At 46.8% G+C, this 22,419-nt stretch overlaps 2 protein-coding genes across 3 annotated transcripts in view; both read right to left on the bottom strand.

The window, feature by feature from the left end:
* Window positions 1-22,419, bottom strand: part of LOC127913625 (uncharacterized) — a 168,194-nt gene that overhangs the window by 85,902 nt on the left and 59,873 nt on the right. The gene's annotated exons all lie outside the window — the stretch shown is intronic.
* LOC118362467 (signal-induced proliferation-associated 1-like protein 1) overlaps window positions 1-22,419 on the bottom strand; it is a 66,027-nt gene that overhangs the window by 5,784 nt on the left and 37,824 nt on the right. For both annotated transcript variants that reach the window (XM_035742817.2, XM_035742818.2), the window contains exons 4-16: window positions 21,692-21,880; window positions 21,306-21,480; window positions 19,231-19,334; window positions 18,905-19,062; window positions 12,890-13,469; window positions 8,401-8,675; window positions 8,014-8,268; window positions 5,566-5,715; window positions 5,139-5,278; window positions 4,913-4,989; window positions 4,335-4,705; window positions 2,061-2,285; window positions 1,602-1,758 (exon numbers count right to left, since the gene is read on the bottom strand). In XM_035742817.2, the coding sequence (XP_035598710.1) occupies window positions 1,602-1,758; window positions 2,061-2,285; window positions 4,335-4,705; window positions 4,913-4,989; window positions 5,139-5,278; window positions 5,566-5,715; window positions 8,014-8,268; window positions 8,401-8,675; window positions 12,890-13,469; window positions 18,905-19,062; window positions 19,231-19,334; window positions 21,306-21,480; window positions 21,692-21,880 (2,856 nt within the window). The remainder of the gene's footprint in view (window positions 1-1,601; window positions 1,759-2,060; window positions 2,286-4,334; window positions 4,706-4,912; window positions 4,990-5,138; window positions 5,279-5,565; window positions 5,716-8,013; window positions 8,269-8,400; window positions 8,676-12,889; window positions 13,470-18,904; window positions 19,063-19,230; window positions 19,335-21,305; window positions 21,481-21,691; window positions 21,881-22,419) is intronic.

Genomic DNA, 22,419 nt, shown 5'->3' with positions numbered 1-22,419 from the left:
CCTCTGTCATTGCCAACAAAGGGTATATAACAAAGTTTTGAGATAAACTTTTGTTATTGACCAAATACTTATTTTCCACCATAATTTGCTAAATAAATTCATTAAAGATCCTACAATGTGATTTTCTGGATTTTTTTTCTCATTTTGTCTGTCATAGTTGAAGTGTACCTATGATGAAAATTACAGGCCTCTCTCATCTTTTTAAGTCGGAGAACTTGCACAATTGGTGGCTGCCTAAATACTTTTTTGCCTCACTGTATGAGGACCGCCACAGGAAAGGAAGATCCAGAGTCACCTCTGCTGCAGTTCATCATAAGTTCATTAGAGTTACCAGCCTCAGAAATTGCAGCCCAAATAAATGCTTCACAGAGTTCAAATAACAGACACATCTCAACATCAACTGTTCAGAGGAGACTGTGTGAATCAAGCCTTCATGGTCGAATTGCTGAAAATGATTTGAGATTTTGGGATCCAACCGCCGTGCCTTTGTGAGACGCAGAGTAGGTGAACGAATGATCTCCACATGTGTAGTTCCCAACGTGAAGCATGTAGGAGGTGTGATGGTATCGGGGTGCTTTGCTGGTGATATTGTCAGTAATTTATTTAGAATTCAAGGCAAACTTAACCAGCATGGCTAACACAGCATTCTGCAGCGATACGCCATCCCGTCTGGTTTGCACTTAGTAGGACTATCATTTGTTTTTCAACAGGACAATGACCCAACACACCTCCAGGCTGTGAAAGGGCTATTTGACCAAGAAGAAGAGTGATGGAGTGCTATATCAAATTACCTAGCCTCCACAATCACCCAACCTCAACCCAATTGAGATGGTTTGGGATGAGTTGGACTGCAGAGTGAAGGAAAAGCAGCCAACAAGTGCTCAGCATATGCGGGAACTCCTTCAAGACTGTTGGAAAAGCATTCCAGGTGAAGCTGGTTGAGAGAATGCCTAGAGTGTGGAAAGTTAGCATCAAAGCAAAAGGTGGCTACTTTAAAGAATCTCAAATATAAAATATATTTATATTTTTGTAAGAGCCAGTTTCATCATAGCGCTTGATGGTTTTTGAGACTGCACTTGAAGACAATTTCAAAGTTCTTGACATTTTCCGAATTGACTGACCTTCATGTCTTAAAGTAATGAATGATTCTTGTTTCTTTTTGCTTATTTGAGCTGTTCTTGCCATAATATGGACTTGGTCTTTTTCTTCTGTATACCCCCCCATTAAGAAGGAAAGAAAATCCACAAATGAACTTTTAACAAGGCATACTTGTTAATTGAAATGCAATTGAAGTGACTACCTATTGAAGCTGGTTGAGAGAAAGGGTGGCTACTTTGAAGTATCTCAAATATGAAATATATTTTGATTTGTTTTCACACTTTTTTGGTTACTACATGATTCCATATGTGTTCTTTCATAGTTTTGATGTCTTCACTATTATTCTACACTGTAGAAAATAGTAAAAATAAAGAAAAACCCATGAATGAATAGGTGTGTCCAAACTTTTGACTGGTACTGTATATTTCAAATGTGATTCCTCATCAATGTAACAATAACGTCCATAGTAAAATGGATGATGGTGACAAAGCGTTGCCAGCTACCTTTTGATCGTGGGAGGAGGGCGGGGGGCTGTCCAGGGTGATGAGTTTCTTCAGTTCTTCCTGCAGGTTGGACTTGTTGACCCGCTGGGGCGATTGGGCCCTGAGTTGGGCCCGGAGCTGAGGGTTGCCACCCAGCAACCCATCACTCTGGTGACGTCTGAGGAAGACGGAGAGTGAAGACCAGCAGTGTTATGTTGCAGTTCTCAGTTGAACCACAGGGTGGGAGTGTTGCACTTGTTTATAAACAAACGTGAGCCATGACTGAGGTGGGAAATGCATCTCCTCTCAGTTGACTCAGATCTTAAGCCTCCATAACATAAACAATCTAAGACAGTAGGATTTGTTTGTATGGGGAAAGAACATTCTTTCACAACAAGACTCACAGTGTAATGGTCTCATTGACCTATCAATAAAGACACGTATGTTCAACATTCCTTCTCTATTTCCCCCCATGCTTACTTGCGTATGTTGCCAAAGTCCACAGAGTTGATGGTGCCTCCAGGCTTCCTCCAGCCGATAAGGAACTTGGAGGTGGCTCCCTGGCGGGGGTAGAAGCTCTTGGGGCCTCCAGGGGAAAGGGAAGTGTGGGAGGTAGGGGAGGTGGTCAGGGCTGTCTCCTCCTGGGAGGAGCTGGGGCTGCAGCCTGGACCCATGGGACTGCCTGAGTGGCCCGAACTCAGAGTACTGGGAGGAAAAACAAACGACTAGTATTGGTATATTTATAAACTGGGTGGTTCGAGCCCTAAATGCTGATTGGCTGAAAGCCGTGGTATATGAGACCATATAGCACGGGTATGACAAAACATGTATTTCTACTGTTCTAATTATGTTTGTAACCAGTTTATAATAGCAATAAGGCACCTCAGGGGTTTGTGGTATATGGCCAATACACCATGGCTATGGGCTGTATCCAGGCACTCATGCATAAGAACAGTCCTTGGCCGTGGTATATTGGCTATACTCTCACCCTCTGCCTTATTGCTTGATTAAACACTACCGTTCAAAAGTTTGGGGTCACTTTGAAAGAAAATATTTTTTTGTCAGCTTCATTAAATAGTACCCGCAAAACACCAGTCTCAAAGTCAACAGTGAAGAGGCGACTCCGGTAGCTGGCCTTCTAGGCATAGTTCCTCTGTCCAGTGTCTGTGTTCTTTTGCCCATCTTAATCTTTATTTTTATTGGCCAGTCTGATATGGCTTTTTCTTTGTAACTCTGCCTCGAAGGCCAGCATTCAGGAGTAGCCTCTTCACTATTGACGTTGAGACTGGAGTTTTGTGGGTACTATTTAATGAAGCTGCCAGTTGAGGACTTGTGAGGCGTCTGTTTCTCAAACGTAATGTACTTGTCCTCTTGCTCAGTTGTGCACCAGGGCCTCCCACTCCTCCTTCTATTCTGGTTAATGCCAGTTTGTGCTGTTCTGTGATGGGAGTAGTACACAGCATTGCATGAGATCTTCAGTTTCTTGGCAATTTCTTACAAGGAATAGCCTTCATTTCTCAGAACAAGAATAGACTGACGAGTTTCAGAAGAAAGTGCTTTGTTTCTGGCCATTTTGAGCATGTAATCAAACCCACAAATGCTGATGCTCCAGATACTCAACTAGTCTAAAGAAGGCCAGTTTTATTGCTTATTTAATTAGCACAACAGCTTTCAGCTGTGCAACATAATTGCAAAAGGGTTTTATAGTGATCAATTTGCCTTTTAAAATTATAAACTTGGATTAGCTAACACAACGTGCCATTGGAACACAGGAGTGATGGTTGCTGATAATGGGCCTCTGTACGCCTATGTAGATATTCCATTTAAAAAATCTGCCGTTTCCAGCTACAATAGTCATTTACAACATTAACAATGCCTACACTGTATTTCTGATCAATGTGATGTTATTTTAACGGACAAATTTCTAAGTGACCCCAAACTTTTGAACGGTGGTGTATATACATTTCTGTAATGTGCACTCATCTATGAACACATTTCTATAATGTGCACTCATCTATGAATACATTTCTGTAAAAGTTTCAAAACTATTTCAAAAACACCTGGTACTTTTCACTACTTTTCCCCACACACTACATTTCTGACACCTCCACATCTGAAATGAGAGAAATGAATAGGTCACAGTGTCCTTGGACTTCTTCTACTTTAACATTTCAAACAATATTTCTCCCCAGTTTCTCTTGAAAGCGAGCGTTTCCCACCTCAGACATCCTGTGTGTACATTAAAACAAAGTCACTAGTCTGGTGGTGCTGGAGTTATTTCAGGGCCACAGAGGAGAGGCTGAGGAGAGGAGGAAAGTCTCTGTTCGCTCAAAGGAACAGTGGTTTGGAGTGTTAACGGTGTTGAGCTCTCACATTCAGCATTCCTCAGTGTTTCAAGTGCTCTCTTTCTCTCTGTGAGAAACTAGCTCACACACACACACACACACGCACACGCACACGCACACACACACACACACACACACACACACACACACACACACACACACACACACACACACACACACACACACACACACACACACACACACACACAGCAGATTGCAGCTTGCTACCTCTCTCACCGCAAAGTGCAAGGCTTAGGAGTTTTCCATCTGGGACAATAGGGGATATATATGGACTACAATGCATCACTGTCTGCTTAATGAAACATTGATACGTGAGAGGAAATATTGGCTGCATAAAGAGCTGACTGTAATAGAACTCTAGTGTAGCACAACACAGGGAGGCACACACCTGGAATGGGAAGCAGCATCACTGAGGGTGTAGGAGCCACTGTCTGGGGCTGAGGGGAACACAGGGGGGCTCTGGGCGGGGTCCTCGCCGCTCCCTGGGGGGGCGGGTGAGTCTGGGGCTGAAGGAGAGGTCTCTGGGGCCCGCCGCTCTTTGGCCCTGGAGCCCCCGGACCCTGAGGCCCCGTAAGAGGTAGCGTCGATGCCGCTGTCTGTGGACTCCCGCTGCAGGTAGCCGTTGAGCTCTGAGTCAGGCCGCACCCCCGTCCTGCTGGAGCCAATGTCATACCACTTCTCATCACTGTGGGCGGAGCTGGAGGCGTTACTGGACAGTGTGTTACTGCCTGATTGGCTGGAGGAATAGGAAGTTTCCACCTGTAGAGATAGGGACCATAAAGTCACTTCCTGGTTGTTTGACCACAGTAAATAAAGACGACTACTTTGGCATAGACAACAATACATTGCCAAGCTAGCTATATTCCTATGTCTATCTGCCAGAGCTCAAGGTCCTGTAAGTCCACTACAGCCTCTTCACTAAACCTTAAAATACATATTTGGTCATATTTGTGCCTGCTGCCTGACCTTGATGTTAATGTTGGGGGACAGGTGCCCCCCCTGCTCCTGGAAACGAGGTACTGCAGCCTTGGAGACAGCTAGGTCTGGGAGGGACAGGAGCAAACAGAGGAATGAGACAACCAGATAACAAAATTAGTAACATAGAGAGGTGGTCCTATCTCTGACTGTCACCCTCTGCATCACCCAAAACACCAGACAGGACATGGGCATTTTCTAAAGCATGTCCTCATACCTGTTGTGGCTCTATCGGCTCCCCTGTTGGCCCCCTCCCCCTCTCGGGGCCATCCGGGAGCAGGCTTAGCCCCGTTAGACCCTTCTCCAACTCCTTGACGCTCAGCAGACACAGGGGAGTGGCGGTTATTGTTGTTAAACCTGGGAAAGAGATGGAAGAAGAGGGCATCATGTCTAGCTGCATCATTTACTGAAGAAGAGTAGTTTATCATATCAGTTAGTACAACATATTATTATATTTCAGTCATTTCCTTTCTGTTGTTGGATAACTCCCAAAGAAGTAATTCAAGTAAATATAGACTACATCTGGAAATAAAGCAATTAAAGCGAAACCCCTGCAGCGAATTTGGGTCTGTGTATGATCGGGGTATGGTCTGAATGTGGCCGTAGCTTGGCCCAGGTTTGTTGCGGCCTGAGTGTTCGCTCACCCGTCCGGCATGGACTTCTGTCTCCAGTGGTTGGAGCCTGCACTCCCGGTGTCTGTGTAGGAGAGACTGGTGGGGGAGTTGCGGGTGTGTGGAGAGCGGCCCATTACGATTGAACAGGCCAGGGCATAGTTATCATTCCCTGGGGAATACCTGAGAGAGGGATACATACCGACATACATAGGGAGTTATCATTTAGGTTATTTCAATATGTTTAATGACAGAAAGAAAGGCTTCACCACTACTGATGAGCGATTAACCAAAATGTCTGTTTATTTTCTGTTTTTAAATAACTAATTGACCGAAGTCGGTTCCATTATTTGAATTGCATTTTGTTTTTGTAGTTTGTTAGTGCACTCAACGCGCTGTTTGTGCCATTTCTCTAGAGAGATTTCTCTCTAAGACATGTTGTCCAACTCATCATAGTTAAAGGAAAACAATGTTTTGGTATTTGTTTCATTAGTCCATTGTTGATATAGTCCCAAAATGTTTTGCATGTGAGCAATTATACTGGATATATTTCTGTATTTTCTGGTATGATTGCTGACATGCACAACATTTTGGGACTATATCAACAATGGACGAATGAAACAAATACCAAAAGATAGTTTTTGGATGGAACTTTCTTTTAAGCTCAGAAAACGTGGTAATGAACTACAATGACTAGAATCCATCCATCTACAGCTGCCTGTTTTCATTGGTTCTTGCCGTGCAAGCCTGTGGGTCCGGCAGACAGACGGACGGACGGACGGACGGACAGGACAGACAGACAGACAGACAGACAGACAGACAGACAGACAGACAGACAGACAGACAGACAGACAGACAGACAGACAGGCACTAAGAAGAAGAGCAATAGAGACAGGAGCGGGATAGAGAGCGGTTGTTAGCTACACTATATACAAAAGTATATGGACACCCCTTCAAATTTGTGAATTCGGCCATTTCAGCAACACCCATTGCTGACAGGTGTATTAAATCGAGCACACAGCCATGCAATCTCCATAGAAAAACATTGGCAGCAGAATGGCCCGTACTGAAAATCTCAGTGACTTTCAATGTGGCACCGTCATAGAATGCCACCTTTCAAACAAGTCAGTCAAATGTATGCCCTGCTAGAGATGCCCCGGTCGACTGTAAATGCTGTCAGCGGGAGTAGTGTAAAGCTCGCCGCCATTGGACATGGGAGTTATGAATCACGCATCACCATCTGGCAGTCTGACGGATGAAACTCGGTTTGGCGGATGCCAGAACGCTACCTGCCCCAATGCATAGTGCCAACTGTAAATTTTGGTGGAGGAGGAAAAATGGTCTGGGGCTGTTTTTCATGGTTCGGTTTAGGCCCCTTAGTTCTAGTGAAGGGAAAACTTAACGCTACAGCATACAATGACATTCTAGACAATTCTGTACTTCCAACTTTGTGGCAACAGTCTCAGCATCCTGTCTCAGCATGACAATGCCCCATGCACAAAGCGAGGTCCATACAGAAATGCTTTGTCGAGATTGGGGTGGAAGAACTTGACTGGCCTGCACAGAGCCCTGACCTCAACCCCATCTAACACCATTGGGATGAATTGGAACGCTAACTGCGAGCCAGGCCTAACCGCCCAACATCAGTGCCCGACCTCACTAATGCTCCTGTAACTGAATGGAAGCAAGTCCCCGCAGCAATGTTCCAACATCTAGAGGAAAGCCTTCCCAGAAGTGTGGAGGCTGTTATAGCAGCAAAGGTGGGACCAACCCCATATTAATTACCATGATTTTGGAATTACATGTTAGACAAGCAGGTGTCCACATACTTTTGGTAATGTAGTGTAGTTGTTATTTAGCAGCCTTAAAAGTATGCCTTGTCTAGTTTGAAGAACTACTGAAATAGTGATGTTGTCAGACAACAGGCAGCTAGCCAGCTAGACTAGCCTACTAGCCTGAAGGATGACTCTTTGGGGAGCACAGAGATAGATGGCTGGCTGGCTGCTACTGTCTGAGCAGAGATAAGAAGATGACTTGGAATTCAATAGTAAGTCATCAAATAAGATAAGGGTAATATACACAACTTAAATATTTTATTAAAGTAATGTGAATGAAGGATGGTTTATTAAAAAGTGATATGCAGTAATGGGCAGTCACTACCTTCATTGGGGTTTTATTAATTTAATAATAATGTTATACTAAAACAAATATGTAGTATAAACAACCAAAATATATTATTTAAGTAAAGTAATGTGAATAAATGATGGTTAGAGCCTAATAAGTGATAGAAATGGGCAGTCACTGCTATCAACTGTTTTATTGTGTGTTGTTACAGTATTGAACTCACATAATGCATTTATAAAAAACCAAACTGAAACCGAACCAACCTCAAAAATCACAAATTGCTCAGCACTATCCACCACTAGGCTTGAACACCTTCCCTCCTATATATCATATCAATAGCTGGGGTGACTATCTTGCCTTTTGGGGTTGAGAGGGCGCCCATCGCTGGACACACTGCGGGGGATGACTCCGGCCCGGTCCTGATAGTCTGAAGCCGGGGCCTTGATGAGCGTCCCCCCCAGCGCCGCTGTGGTGTGGCTCTGGGGGCTGGAGGAGGTGCGGGGCCACTTGTTGTTGTTGTTGCTGCGGAAGGGGAATTTAAACTCATAGGGCATCCCCTCCTTGTGGTTCTTATAGTCCACCAGGGGCATGTGGTACAGCTCTGAACAGCCTCTGTGAGAGGAAACAGAAATATACACTAAAAACACTGCAATGCTGCACCAGTACCCAAATGCATGCTACTGATATGACTGATGGAGGGTATATCTGTTGATGGATAGATGATTGGCTGTCTATAAGCTGTACCTGCGAGGGGTGGAGTCCTCGTGCGGGGGGATGATGACCACCTTGACAGTGACGGAGGTCCTCAGCAGGTCGATCATCTGCTCGTGGGACAGCGATGCCACGGCCACCTTACAGATCTCTACCAGCCTGCTGCCCTGGCGCAGCCCCGCCTGCCAGGCGTACCCGTAGGATTCGACCTCCGCTACGATGCCCTCAAAGTTCACATGGAAGCCCAGCTGGCCCAGACCGTTCCTCCTCAGGATCATCTCTGTGGTCTGGCTGCCCTTCGTCAGAAGCTATGGACAGACAGGAGAGGAGGAGAAGCACAAGAAATAGGAGGAGGAGGAGGAGGAGGAAGAAAAGGAGGGGTAGGAGGAAGAGGTGGATGGAAAGAGTTTTTACTACAAAACATCAGAATCCTGCAGGGAAACTTAAATCATTTTACCTCATTTCTATCAGCATGTTAGATGTGCAACCAAAAGGAGAAAAAAACTCTAGACCATCTTTACTCCAGACAGAGATGCTTTCAAAGCTCTCCCTCGCCCTCCTTTTGGCAAATCCGACCATAATTCTATCCTCCTTAGTCCTGCTTACAATCAAAAATGAAAGCAGGAAGCACAAGTGACTCGGTCTATAAAAAAAGTGGCCAGATGAAGCAAATTCTAAACTACAGGACTGTTTTGCTATCAGAGACTGGAATATATTCTGGGATTCTTCCAATAGCATTGAGGAGTACACCACATCAGTCACTGGCTTCATCAATAAGTGTATCAATGACGTCGTCCCCACAGTGACTGTACGTACATACCCCAACCAGAAAGCCATGGATTTACAGGCAACATTCGCACTGGGCTAAAGGGTAGAGCGGCTACATTCAAGGTGTGGGACTCTAACCCGGAAGCTTTGAAATCCCGCTATGCCCTCCGACGAACCATCAAACAGGTAAAGCGTCAATACAGGACGAAGATCAAATCGTACTACACCGTCTCTGACGCTCGTCGGAAGTGGCAGGGCTTGGAAACTATTACATACTACAAAGGGAAGCACAGCCGAGAGCTGCCCAGTGACACGAGCCTACCAGACAAGCTAAATAACCTCTATGCTCGCCTCGAGGCAAGTAACACTGAAACATGCATGAGAGCATCAGCTGTTCCCGATGACTGTGTGATCACGCTCTCTGCAGCCAATGTGAGTAAGACCTTTAAACAGGTCAACATTCACAAGGCCACAAGGCCAGACGGATTACCTAGACGTGGTCTCCGAGTATGCGCAGACGAAATGGCAATTTCTGTCTGAGGCTGTAATACCAACATGTTTCAAGGTGACCACCATAGTCCCTGTGCCCAAGAACATTAAGGTAACCTGCCTAAATGACTATCGACCCGTAGCACTCACGTCTGTAGCCATGAAATGCTTTGAAAGGCTGGTCATAGTCCACATCAACACCATTATCTCAGAAACCCTAGACCCACTCCAGTTTGCATACCACCCCAACAGATCCACAGATGATGCAACCTCTATCACACTCCACACTGCCCTTTCACACTTGGACAAAATGCCTATGTGAGAATGCTATTCATCGACTACAGCTCAGCGTTCAACACCATACTGCCGTCAAAGCTCATCACTAAGCTAAGGACCCTGGTACTAAACAGCTCCCTCTGCAACTGGATCCTGGACTTCCTGACGGGCCGCCCCCAGGTGGTAAGGGTAGGTAACAACCCATCAGCCATGCTGATCCTCAACACAGGGGCCCCTCAGGGGTGCGTGCTCAGTCCCCTCCTGTACTCCCTGTTCACTCATGACTGCACGGCCAGGCACGACTCCAACACCATCATTAAGTTTGCCGATGACACAACAGTGGTAGGCCTGATCACCGACAACGATGAGTCAGCCTATAGGGAGGAGGTCAGAGACCTGACCATCTGGTGCAAGGACAACAACCTCTCCCTCAATGTGATCAAGACAAAGGAGATGATTGTGGACTACAGGAAAAGGAGGACTGAGCACGCCCCATTCTCATCGACGGGGCTGTAGTGGAGAAAATGTGGCTTTATTTATCATGGGTCCTCAGATCCTCAAAAGGTTTTACAGCTGCACCATCGAGACCATTCTGATGGGTTGCATCACTGCCTGGTATGGCAATTGCTCGGGCTCCGACCCCAAGGCACTAAGGAGGGTAGTGCGTACGGCCCAGTACATCACAGGTGCCAAGCTTCCTGCCATCCAGCACCTCTATACCAGCCGGTGTCAGAGGAAGGCCCTAAAAATTGTCAGACTCCAGCCATCCTAGTCATAGACTGTTCTGTCTAATAACGCACGGCAAGTGGTACCGGAGCGGCTTCTAAACAGCTTCTACCCCCCAGCCATAAGACTCCTGTACATCTAATCAAATGGCTACCCAGACTATTTGCACCCCCTACTATTGTTATTTTACTGCTTCTCTTTAATTATTTGTTATCTTTATCTCTTACTTTGTTTAGATATTTTCTTAAAACTGCATTGTTGGTTAAGAGCTTGTAAGTAAGCATTTCACTGTCAGGTCTACACCTCACACTTTTATTTGAAATCAACAGACAGACAACGTTGGCTGAAGTCTGAATCGTTTAATCTTAACTATTCTGTTGGCTGCTACTGTAAAGCACACCATAAAATCCCAAATGTGCCCCATGGCAAAGATCTGATACACATGCCAGCACAGACACACGCCAGCACAGATTCAATCTATCACCAGCGGATGCAGCACCCTTCAATTAAAGTGTTTGTGTAGAGGGGCGAGTGTTGAAGGAGACACGGGTAGTAACCCTGCCTGGCCTTCTGAACCAGCGTCAGGATGGAAAGAGGTTGTAACAAAGTACTTAATATACAGTACCAGTCAAAAGTTTGGACACACCTACTCATTCAAGGGTTTTTCTTTATTTGTACTATTTTCTACATTGTAGATGAAGACATCAAAACTATGGAATAACACATATGGAATCTTGTTGGAATAAATCAGCAACGGTGTCACCAGCAATGCACCCCCACACCATCACACCTTCTCCTCCATGCATCACGGTGGAAACCACACATCCGTTCACCTTCTCTACGTCTCACAAAGACACGTCGGTTGGAATAAAAAATATCAAGTTTGGACTCATCAGACCAAATGACAGATTACCACCGGTCTAATGTCCATTGATCGTTATTACCACCGGTCTAATGTCCATTGATCGTTATTACCACCGGTCTAATGTCCATTGATCGATATTACCACCGGTCTAATGTCCATTGATCGTTATTACCACCGGTCTAATGTCCATTGATCGTGTTTCTTGGCCCAAGCAAGTCTCTTCTTCTTATTGGCGTCCTTCTGTAGTGGTTTCTTTGCAGCAATTCGGCCATGAAGGCATGATTCACGCAGTCTCTGAACAGTTGCTGTTGAGATGTGTCTTGAACTCTGTGAAGCATTTATTTGGGCTGCAATTTCTGAGGCTGGTAACTCTAATAAACTTATCCCCTGCAGCAGAGGTAACTATGGGTCTTCCTTTCCGGTGGCGGTCCTCATGCGAGTCAGTTTCATCATAGCGCTTGATGGTTTTTGCGACTGCACTTTGAAAGTTCTTGAAATTTTCTGTATTGACTGACATTCATGTCTTAAAGTAATGATGGACTGTCGTTTGTCTTTGCTTATTTGAGCTGTTCATAGCCGTAATATGGACTTGGTCTTTTACCAAATAGGACTCTTCTGTATACCACCCCTACCTTGTCACAACACAACTGATTGGCTCAAACGCAAGAAGGAAATAAATTCCACAAATTCACTTTTAACAAGGCACACCTGTTAATTGAAATGCATTCCAGGTGACTACCTCATGAAGCTGGTTGAGAGAATGCCAAGAGTGTGCAAAACTGTCATCAAGGCAACGGGTGGCTATTTTGAAGAATCTCAAATCTAAAATATATTTTGATTTGTTTAACACTTTTTTGGTTACTACATGATTCCATATGTGTTATTTAATAGTTTTGATGTCTTCACTCTTATTCTACAATGTAAAATAGTTTAAAAAATAAAGAAAAACTGGAATGAGTAGGTGTGTCTAATCTTTTAACTGGTACTGTAGAGCTCCAGGCAACCACAACAGAGCCAGAGCAGGATATTATGCTACAACACTGACACACTAACTAAACACAAACATTAAATAAGCCTTAGCAAACAGCGTTAATCTTTCATTGAAGACAACTGGCTTTGCCTAATCTCATGTGAATGATTAAACTACCTCCCCAAATAAGGTCACACTGGCTATTTCACCACAATGCTGAGAGCTATGCGGTATCTCCTTTGAACATAATGGATAGTCAGAGGTGGAGATTAGAGATGTATTCATTATAACACATTTGTTAGTGAGGAAAATATCTTATATGGCTTGAAGCTTGGAAGACCTGTAATTGTCACAACAGATGGTGTATGAAATATTATTTTAGGCCATCAGCCAGTAATAATACACAGACTAACTGTGCTGCTACTGACCTCCAGGCGTTTGACCACCTCTCCAAAGTCCTCCGTGTTGTTGTTGATGGAGCGCAGCGGCACACTCTCTCCACGCTCATAGTAGATCTTCATGGAGGCGGGGCTGCCCGAGGACCAGCCAATGACGTCGCGTGTGGCGCAGTTGAAGACCACGGCTTTGGCCTCCTGGTCCAATAGGATGAGGAAGTCGTTGGAGATGGCCAGTAGACACTCCCTCTCCGCCCCGGCTACCTGGTCCTCTACATGCACCGGCCATGTCACCGCCCCCAGGCTCCGTAGCTCTGCCCCACTGTATGGCCGAACCCTCTCTCTCCGCTTGTGAGCCAATGAGATGAAAGGGAATTTCCCTGTGGGCTCAACCGGCGTGCCGGTCACGTGACGTTCTGCCAGGTCCCGCAGGTACTCCTGTCGCGTGCGTGTCGCCATGGCTCCGAACTTCTCAGACTTGTGGGCGGCGTTCTCAGCGTTGATGACCTTGGCCAGCAGGAAGTCCCTGAAGACGCTGGACTTGGGGAAGGTCACACCCTTGGGGATAGGGGGGCCAAAGGAGGGCACATCCCTGGAACGAGTCACAGCCACTCTGGGGAGAGGAGAGAGAGAAAGAGAGAGAGAGAGAGAGAGAGAGAGAGAGAGAGAGAGAGAGAGAGAGAGAGAGAGAGAGAGAGAGAGAGAGAGAGAGAGAGAGAGAGAGAGAGAGAGAGAGAGAGAGAGAGAGAGAGGGAGAGAGAGAGGGAGAGAGAGAGAGAGAGAGAGAGAGAGAGAGAGAGAGAGAGAGAGAGAGAGAGAGAGAGAGAGAGAGAGGGAGAGGTCACTATAATTAGTAAGCACACTGAAAGAAGGAGTCCTGCACCCAATCTCAATGGATCCCCAGGGCACTAGATCTGAGAGAATTGAATAGGAGGAAGCAAGATGGCAATATGTAGTTTTTACTATATTTCTTATACCTATCCTCTCAGGGAGAACTTACACACTTTGCACATGACAGAAATTAATTTGGTTTGGTGACACTGGGCCTAGAGTGCAGAAAACAGTAGAATAGGCTGGGAAATCTGCAGATGACTTCGTCAACCATTTTGAAAAGAAGGTCGACGACATCCGATCCTCGTTTGCTAAGTCAAACGACACCGCTGGTTCTGCTCACACTGCCCTACCCTGTGCTCTGACCTCTTTCTCCCCTCTCTCTCCAGATGAAATCTCGCGTCTTGTGACGGCCGGCCGCCCAACAACCTGCCCGCTCGACCCTATCCCCTCCTCTCTTCTCCAGACCATTTCCGGAGACCTTCTCCCTTACCTCACCTCGCTCATCAACTCATCCCTGACCGCTGGCTACGTCCCTTCCGTCTTCAAGAGAGCGAGAGTTGCACCCCTTCTGAAAAAACCTACACTCGATCCCTCCGATGTCAACAACTACAGACCAGTATCCCTTCTTTCTTTTCTCTCCAAAACTCTTGAACGTGCCGTCCTTGGCCAGCTCTCCCGCTATCTCTCTCAGAATGACCTTCTTGATCCAAATCAGTCAGGTTTCAAGACTAGTCATTCAACTGAGACTGCTCTTCTCTGTATCACGGAGGCGCTCCGCACTGCTAAAGCTAACTCTCTCTCCTCTGCTCTCATCCTTCTAGACCTATCGGCTGCCTTCGATACTGTGAACCATCAGATCCTCCTCTCCACCCTCTCCGAGTTGGGCATCTCCGGCGCGGCCCACGCTTGGATTGCGTCCTATCTGACAGGTCGCTCCTACCAGGTGGCGTGGCGAGAATCTGTCTCCTCACCACGCGCTCTCACCACTGGTGTCCCCCAGGGCTCTGTTCTAGGCCCTCTCCTATTCTCGCTATACACCAAGTCACTTGGCTCTGTCATAACCTCACATGGTCTCTCCTATCATTGCTATGCAGACGACACACAATTAATCTTCTCCTTTCCCCCTTCTGATGACCAGGTGGCGAATCGCATCTCTGCATGTCTGGCAGACATATCAGTGTGGATGACGGATCACCACCTCAAGCTGAACCTCGGCAAGACGGAGCTGCTCTTCCTCCCGGGGAAGGACTGCCCGTTCCATGATCTCGCCATCACGGTTGACAACTCCATTGTGTCCTCCTCCCAGAGCGCTAAGAACCTTGGCGTGATCCTGGACAACACCCTGTCGTTCTCAACTAACATCAAGGCGGTGGCCCGTTCCTGTAGGTTCATGCTCTACAACATCCGCAGAGTACGACCCTGCCTCACACAGGAAGCGGCGCAGGTCCTAATCCAGGCACTTGTCATCTCCCGTCTGGATTACTGCAACTCGCTGTTGGCTGGGCTCCCTGCCTGTGCCATTAAACCCCTACAACTCATCCAGAACGCCGCAGCCCGTCTGGTGTTCAACCTTCCCAAGTTCTCTCACGTCACCCCGCTCCTCCGCTCTCTCCACTGGCTTCCAGTTGAAGCTCGCATCCGCTACAAGACCATGGTGCTTGCCTACGGAGCTGTGAGGGGAACGGCACCTCAGTACCTCCAGGCTCTGATCAGGCCCTACACCCAAACAATGGCACTGCGTTCATCCACCTCTGGCCTGCTCGCCTCCCTACCACTGAGGAAGTACAGTTCCCGCTCAGCCCAGTCAAAACTGTTCGCTGCTCTGGCTCCCCAATGGTGGAACACACTCCCTCACGACGCCAGGACAGCGGAGTCAATCACCATCTTCCGGAGACACCTGAAACCCCACCTCTTTAAGGAATACCTAGGATAGGATAAAGTAATCCTTCTCACCCCCCTTAAAAGATTTAGATGCACTATTGTAAAGTGGCTGTTCCACTGGATGTCATAAGGTGAATGCACCAATTTGTAAGTCGCTCTGGATAAGAGCGTCTGCTAAATGACTTAAATGTAAATATGTAAATGAAATAAGAGGAGTAACATCCTTATAGAGTTTTCCCTTGGCTATTGTTCAATTTCACGTGAGTCTTCCTAAAGGAGGGTGTGAGTCTTCCTAAAGGAGGGCGTGAGTCTTCCTAAAGGAGGGAGTGAGTCTTCCTAAAGGAGGGTGTGAGTCATCCTAAAGGAGGGTGTGAGTCTTCCTAAAGGAGGGCGTGAGTCTTCCTAAAGGAGGGTGTGAGTCTTCCTAAAGGAGGGCGTGAGTCTTCCTAAAGGAGGGCGTGAGTCTTCCTAAAGGAGGGCGTGAGTCTTCCTAAAGGAGGGTGTGAGTCTTCCTAAAGGAGGGCGTGAGTCTTCCTAAAGGAGGGCGTGAGTCTTCCTAAAGGAGGATGTGAGTCTTCCTAAAGGAGGGCGTGAGTCTTCCTAAAGGAGGGCGTGAGTCTTCCTAAAGGAGGGTGTGAGTCTTCCTAAAGGAGGGCGTGAGTCTTCCTAAAGGAGGGCGTGAGTCTTCCTAAAGGACGGTGTGAGTCTTCCTAAAGGAGGGTGTCAGTCCTCCTAAAGGAGGGTGTGAGTCTTCCTAAAGGAGGGTGTGAGTCCTCCTAAAGGAGGGTGTGAGTCTTCCTAAAGGAGGGCGTGAGTCTTCCTAAAGGAGGGTGTGAGTCTTCCTAAAGGAGGGCGTGAGTCTTCCTAAAGGAGGGCGTGAGTCTTCCTAAAGGACGGTGTGAGTCTTCCTAAAGGAGGGTGTCAGTCCTCCTAAAGGAGGGTGTGAGTCTTCCTAAAGGAGGGCGTGAGTCTTCCTAAAGGAGGGTGTGAGTCTTCCTAAAGGAGGGTGTGAGTCCTCCTAAAGGAGGGTGTGAGTCTTCCTAAAGGAGGGCGTGAGTCTTCCTAAAGGAGGGTGTGAGTATTCCTAAAGGAGGGAGTGAGTCTTCATAAAGGAGGGTGTGAGTATTCCTAAAGGAGGGAGTGAGTCTTCATACAGGAGGGTGTGAGTCTTCCTAAAGGAAGGTGTGAGTCTTCCTAAAGGAGGGTGTGAGTCTTCATAAAGGAGGGTGTGATTCTTCCTATAGGCAAGGCTCTCCTTAGATCACCTACTATTCTTCCCAGTCAACTACCATTGTTGCTCCACAATAGGCCTCCTAGAGTTGAATTACTATTCATGAAGTAGACCTGGAAATGAAACATTGTCTCATATCCATTGGTAACCACCTGATTTCCCATACACACACTGACAATACATCCGTCTGGCAGGCTACATGGCAGGTTTCTTTTCTACTAGCTAACCTAGTTCTGATTCAGATTATTGACAATGATTGGCTTCCAAATCAATATACAACCCAACAATGGTGAGGTAAGGCTGAACAGCAGCACTATAGAAACCCACTGCAGGCCAGGCTCGGGTAGGCTGATGTCAGAGTCATGACAAGCCTCAGTCCATTAAACAGACAACATAACGATCGCATGTGACATTACAGCCCAAGCCTCGCTAAACCAGGCCGGCGTATATAAATATAGATTCAGCACATCTGACAAGCCAGCTACCACTGAGACGGCCACTCTCAGCCAGCCCCAGATTACAGGGAAGAGGAGTGGAGATCTCTGATCATTATGCAATACGGCTGAGTTAATCTATCTGTGTTTGGACAGCAGTTGATAGCACAAGATTATCACTAGGCTGTATCGCTAGGCTGTACCACTATCAATATTTAAAGCTACTATATAGTCTGATCAATCAAAATGCAACGGTAACTTAAGACAAAATAGATGATCCAATAAAAAAAGTAGATGTATATTGAACTATGAGATAAATTACAGTAGGGCAGGTGTGTGTGTGTGTATGCGTTTGTGAACATGCTAAAACCTCTGTCCACTGACGCCTCTTTTTCACACAGGTCATCGACATCACACCTCAGATCCCCCCACACACACACACACACCAGACCCACCTTTGTCTTCCGTAGTGCCTCCTGACTTGGCTAGGCATTACAATAAGAAGTATCCATGAAGTGAATCCTCTCCTGTCTGTTTGGTCTGATCACAATACTGCAGGTACACACATATTTCTCCAACTAATTATAGCTGCTCATGCTGCCGTCCAACCGTTGTTCCGTTGCTAGATCTTGTGCGTTTCTTACTCCTCTTTGAAATGGCATCTCAGGCTTCAAACCAATCAGGCTCCTAGCGAATCAGCTCTCTGGAGGAGGCAGAACAGAACAGAGAGGGTTTGGAACTTGTAGTATGTTCATTAGATTCCTGGGATTGAGCCAGAGGCTGGAAGCTGAGAGCTGCTCTGGGTGGAGTGGAGTCTCCACTGCTTCAGGGTCCTGCTCTCCATTTCATCCAAGAGGAAAACCAGGAAAACCAGCATTTCTCCCAATCAGCCTCTTCTCTTCGACGACACTTGTTGGCTTCCCTTTAAAAAAGAATAACTTCAGCTGAGGAGGGTATCCAATCTTTAGCAGGCAGCGCTGGGGGGGTGGAGAGGGGAGAGTTCAGAATAAATTAGCCCAACTTTGATGAGATTTAAACTCAGACCCAGAGCCAGTACAAGTGTTCCCGTGGAGGGTCTGTGAGCACTGAGGGACAGAGCACTGCTCGGCTGCTCAAGAATCCTCTGATTCGCTCGTCCAGCAAGGGAAACCTTGATGTGCATGCCGATAACTCCTTCAGATCGCTCCGACTCCAGTGCTCCAAGGCAGTGTGGCAGGCAGGAGGGTTGAGTGAGTGCGTGAGTGAGTGAGTGTGTGTGCGTGTGTGTGGTAGGGGGGGTGGGTGCTTGAGTGAGAATGCCACAGAGCTCTGTGATCACAGGGGGTAAGGAGAACAGTAGAGTAGGGGCCCATCCTATCAGCTAGTCAGCTGCAGGGGTGATCTCTCCTAGTCAACCATAATCAAACAAATGTATGCACTGCCTACAGTACCCTGGCTACAGAGAGAGAGCGGAGAGGAGAGTAGGGCTAATGGTTACACAATACATTTGATCTGGGTTTTTGAGCATGCCTCCCAGTGGTTCTCTTCCTCTTTATGTTATCTACCTGCATGAGTTGTTCAGAACAACCACTGTTGTAGCACCAGGGGCTTTCCAGGTTGTTTGTGACTGCCAGGTCCTCCAGTGGTCGCTAGTGGTCTGACCACGCTTTCACCGCGGTCTACGCTCACCTGTAGCAGGTGTTGTCGGAGCAGGGGCTGTGTACGCGGACGATGATGAACACGTGTTGGAAGTGGGAGAAGATGGTCTTGGGGGTGAAGGGCAGGGCTCCCGGCTCCTGGAACACGATGGTGACGATGTCGTTCCCAATGTGTCTCTTCCTCAGCAACTACAACACAGAATGAAGGAATCTCAATGACAAAATCTCAATGAATATCCTATTCTTCTTGAATTAAACTTGATTAATAATTTAATCCATCTATGACATAACATGTTATCCAAATGCATGTCATTTGATTGTCATTTCCTTATGTGATATCATAGAGCCCTTCTGTACCTGTTGTTTGTTGTTGGTTGTGTAGGGCAGCATTGTAGACACATGGAACATGATCTCATAGTCCCTGTAGGCCGTGTAAAGGGAGTGGGTTCCAGTAGAATCAGCTGGAGGAAGAGATAGGATCACCACAATGTAAGGTCCCATTGTACTGCTACTGCAACCCAACTCTGTCCTCCAGCAGCAACCTATCTGCTCAGTGCTTTAGGCCTGCGTGCCGAATTTGGCCCACGGGTGATAATATTTGGCCTCCAAACTTTTCCAAGAAAAAAAAAGATAATTTATTTTATTTTATTGGGAGATAAAAGACTAAAAACACCAGCAAATCAGCTCCAAGTTATTTGAAATGTGGAAATCTGTTCCAATGTATTCCCACACATAATAGAGAGATATATGTGATCATATACAAATGTAAGCAAGGTTTGAAATGATTATGTTTTTGTGAAATATTGTATCTGTTTGGGCTTCTTGTGGTCAATTTGCAGTCTACAAATGATTTGTAATTATGTTCCGGCCCCCTGACCATCCGCTCGAGAACAAATTGGCCCGCGGCTGAGATGAGTTGATGATCCTGGTACTAGACTGTCTCCTGTTACATAGCACAAACAACAAGCCATGATAGTGTAGACTGATCCATGTCTGCCCGGGTAGTGTGACAGGAAAACAAAAACAAATAATCGTAGTCATACAGATTGAGCCCTCTCAATACTATTGTTGGTTAAACAAAACGCCTTTCACATGTAACTATATTAAATATATAGCACAGCCTCTTGTGCATTACTGCAGGCATTGGAGTGGACAATTATACCATAACCCTATCAGTCTACCATAACCCTATCAGTCTACCATAACCCTATCAGTCTACCATAACCCTAGGAGAAAAGTTTCTGGTTACCCAGATTACCCAGGCAGCCACCACAATCAAAATGTATGGACAAAATAGGAATGTTCATATTCATTGAGTTTATGGATAGAGGAAGTGACAAAAATAGCCATATGTAATTAAGTACATGATTGGGACGAGCTGCCATTTCCTGCTCTGCTCTCATTAGGAATATAAAAGATGTAGTGTAGTCTGTGGGCCAGCCATAGCGGACCTGATTTAGTCCTCAATAGACCAGACACAAAAGGAGGGAGGGAGGGAGAAAAGAGAGAGAGCTAGGGGTATGAGGAAGGGTTGGAGAGAGAGCTAGGGGTATGAGGAAGGGTTGGAGAGAGAGCTAGGGGTATGGAGGAAGGGTTGGAGAGAGAGCTAGGGGTATGAGGAAGGGTTGGAGAGAGAGCTAAGGGTATGAGGAAGGGTTGGAGAGAGAGCTAGGGGTATGAGGAAGGGTTGGAGAGAGAGCTAGGGGTATGAGGAAGGGTTGGAGAGAGAGCTAGGGGTGTGAGGAAGGGTTGGAGAGAGAGCTAGGGGTATCAGGAAGGGTTGGAGAGAGAGCTAAGGGTATGAGGAAGGGTTGGAGAGAGAGCTAGGGGTATGAGGAAGGGTTGGAGAGAGAGCTAGGGGTATGAGGAAGGGTTGGAGAGAGAGCTAGGGGTGTGAGGAAGGGTTGGAGAGAGAGCTAGGGGTATCAGGAAGGGTTGGAGAGAGAGCTAGGGGTATGAGGAAGGGTTGGTCAGAGGAACAGGTATAGTGGAGTGATAAGACAAGCAAGGGGAAATGAGGGGTTTACAAGACAGGCTACATGAAGTAAACGGGATTGCACATAAAACATGTGAGAGACAGGAGATGAAAGGCTCTCTAGATGACAGAGATTACCCCCAAACCTGTAGCTGCTAACATGCAAGGCAGAGCAGAGCACTACCTACAGCAGATAGTCAGCAGATCCTACAGAAGGACTCATAATTCATGCTGTGAGACCTGGGGTGGAGGTCAGAGAGAGGGTCAGAGAGAGGGTCAGAGAGAGGGTCAGAGAGAGGGTCAGAGAGGTTCCCACACAGGAGCCTGTCACGTTGCATCCTTGGTCAAATAAAAAATACCAATGACTCTTTTAGACACACGCTGCGTGCGTGCGTGTGTGTGTGCGTGTGTGTGTGTGCGTGTGTGTGTGTGTGTGTGTGTGTGTGTGAGAGCGTACTCTTGATGTCAAGCTGGGCGCGGTACTTGGTAAAGCCTTTGAGGCGGACTCTCTCCCCTAGCAGCTGTAGGAACTCTTCCAGGGCAGGGCCCGCCATTTCATTGTTGTACATCTCCTCCTCACTGCTCTGCCCCGCCCTGCAGTACATCACCCCCACCTTCACCTGGAAACTCAACTAGAGAGGAGGATGGGGGGGGAGTTATAATGTTAAGCCATTTTTGCAGTGCAAAAGTACAGAAAATATGTTATAGTGCCAATAGTAGAGACAACTAAAGGTCTGCCATCTATGAAAAATGACAACTGCCCCATTAACAACATACAGCTGTGGCATGACTCAGGGCTATTCAGCAAGTCTTTTTATGTCATGTGAGTGTGTATCCTCCTACCCCCTGTTCGTCCAGTTTCATCAGCTGTTCTGTGACCTTGGGCGTGTTGAGGGCCAGGCGGAGGCAGGGCACGTCCAGCTCTGGTAGCAGGTGCTCCAACACCTCCTTCAGGGGCAGCCCGCGGGTAGTGCCATGCTTAGAGGACGAGGGGACAACGTCCTCCAGAATAGACCCCCGGAGTGTGGTCAACTAGATGGAGGGATAAAAGGAGGAGAGGAAGAGAGAGAAGTGGAAGTGGAGGAATGTGCCTCAGGAATCACCAGTTCATGGAATTTTATTTTCAAGATGGAACAAACTGTTTAAGATGGAACAAAATGAACATGTCAGTTCTGCTTCCCAAACACCATAACATCTCCTGAGTAAGTTTATAACTTACTGTTAAGTTTATAACTATTTAGCTAAAAGAATCGGACATAAAGCAACCGAAAAGAACAAAGCTCAGTTATGAATCAAACTTTTGGCCTGAGGGAAGTAGGAAGAGGAGGGTGGAGTGGGGGTTGTTCAGCGAAGCATAATGTTTACACAGAGTGTGCATTGTGTTCAGCAGTGGCAGTGAACTCAATCACTTTGCTAATATGCAGCTGGAACGGAGGGAAACTTTCTCTCCCACACCCCTCGGAGAGGACCCTAACAAACGTCCAGTGTTCCCCAGGTTTGGGGCCCTGGGGTCCCGGGATGCCTCTCACAGAGCTGGAGGGTCTAATCACACACACCTGTCCACCATCCAA

This window comes from Oncorhynchus keta, chromosome 29 (genome assembly GCF_023373465.1).
Source record: "Oncorhynchus keta strain PuntledgeMale-10-30-2019 chromosome 29, Oket_V2, whole genome shotgun sequence".
In the NCBI taxonomy this organism is placed as follows: domain Eukaryota; kingdom Metazoa; phylum Chordata; class Actinopteri; order Salmoniformes; family Salmonidae; genus Oncorhynchus; species Oncorhynchus keta.
Note: the sequence above shows the minus strand (reverse complement) of the source record. Positions and strands in the feature narration are given on the sequence as shown.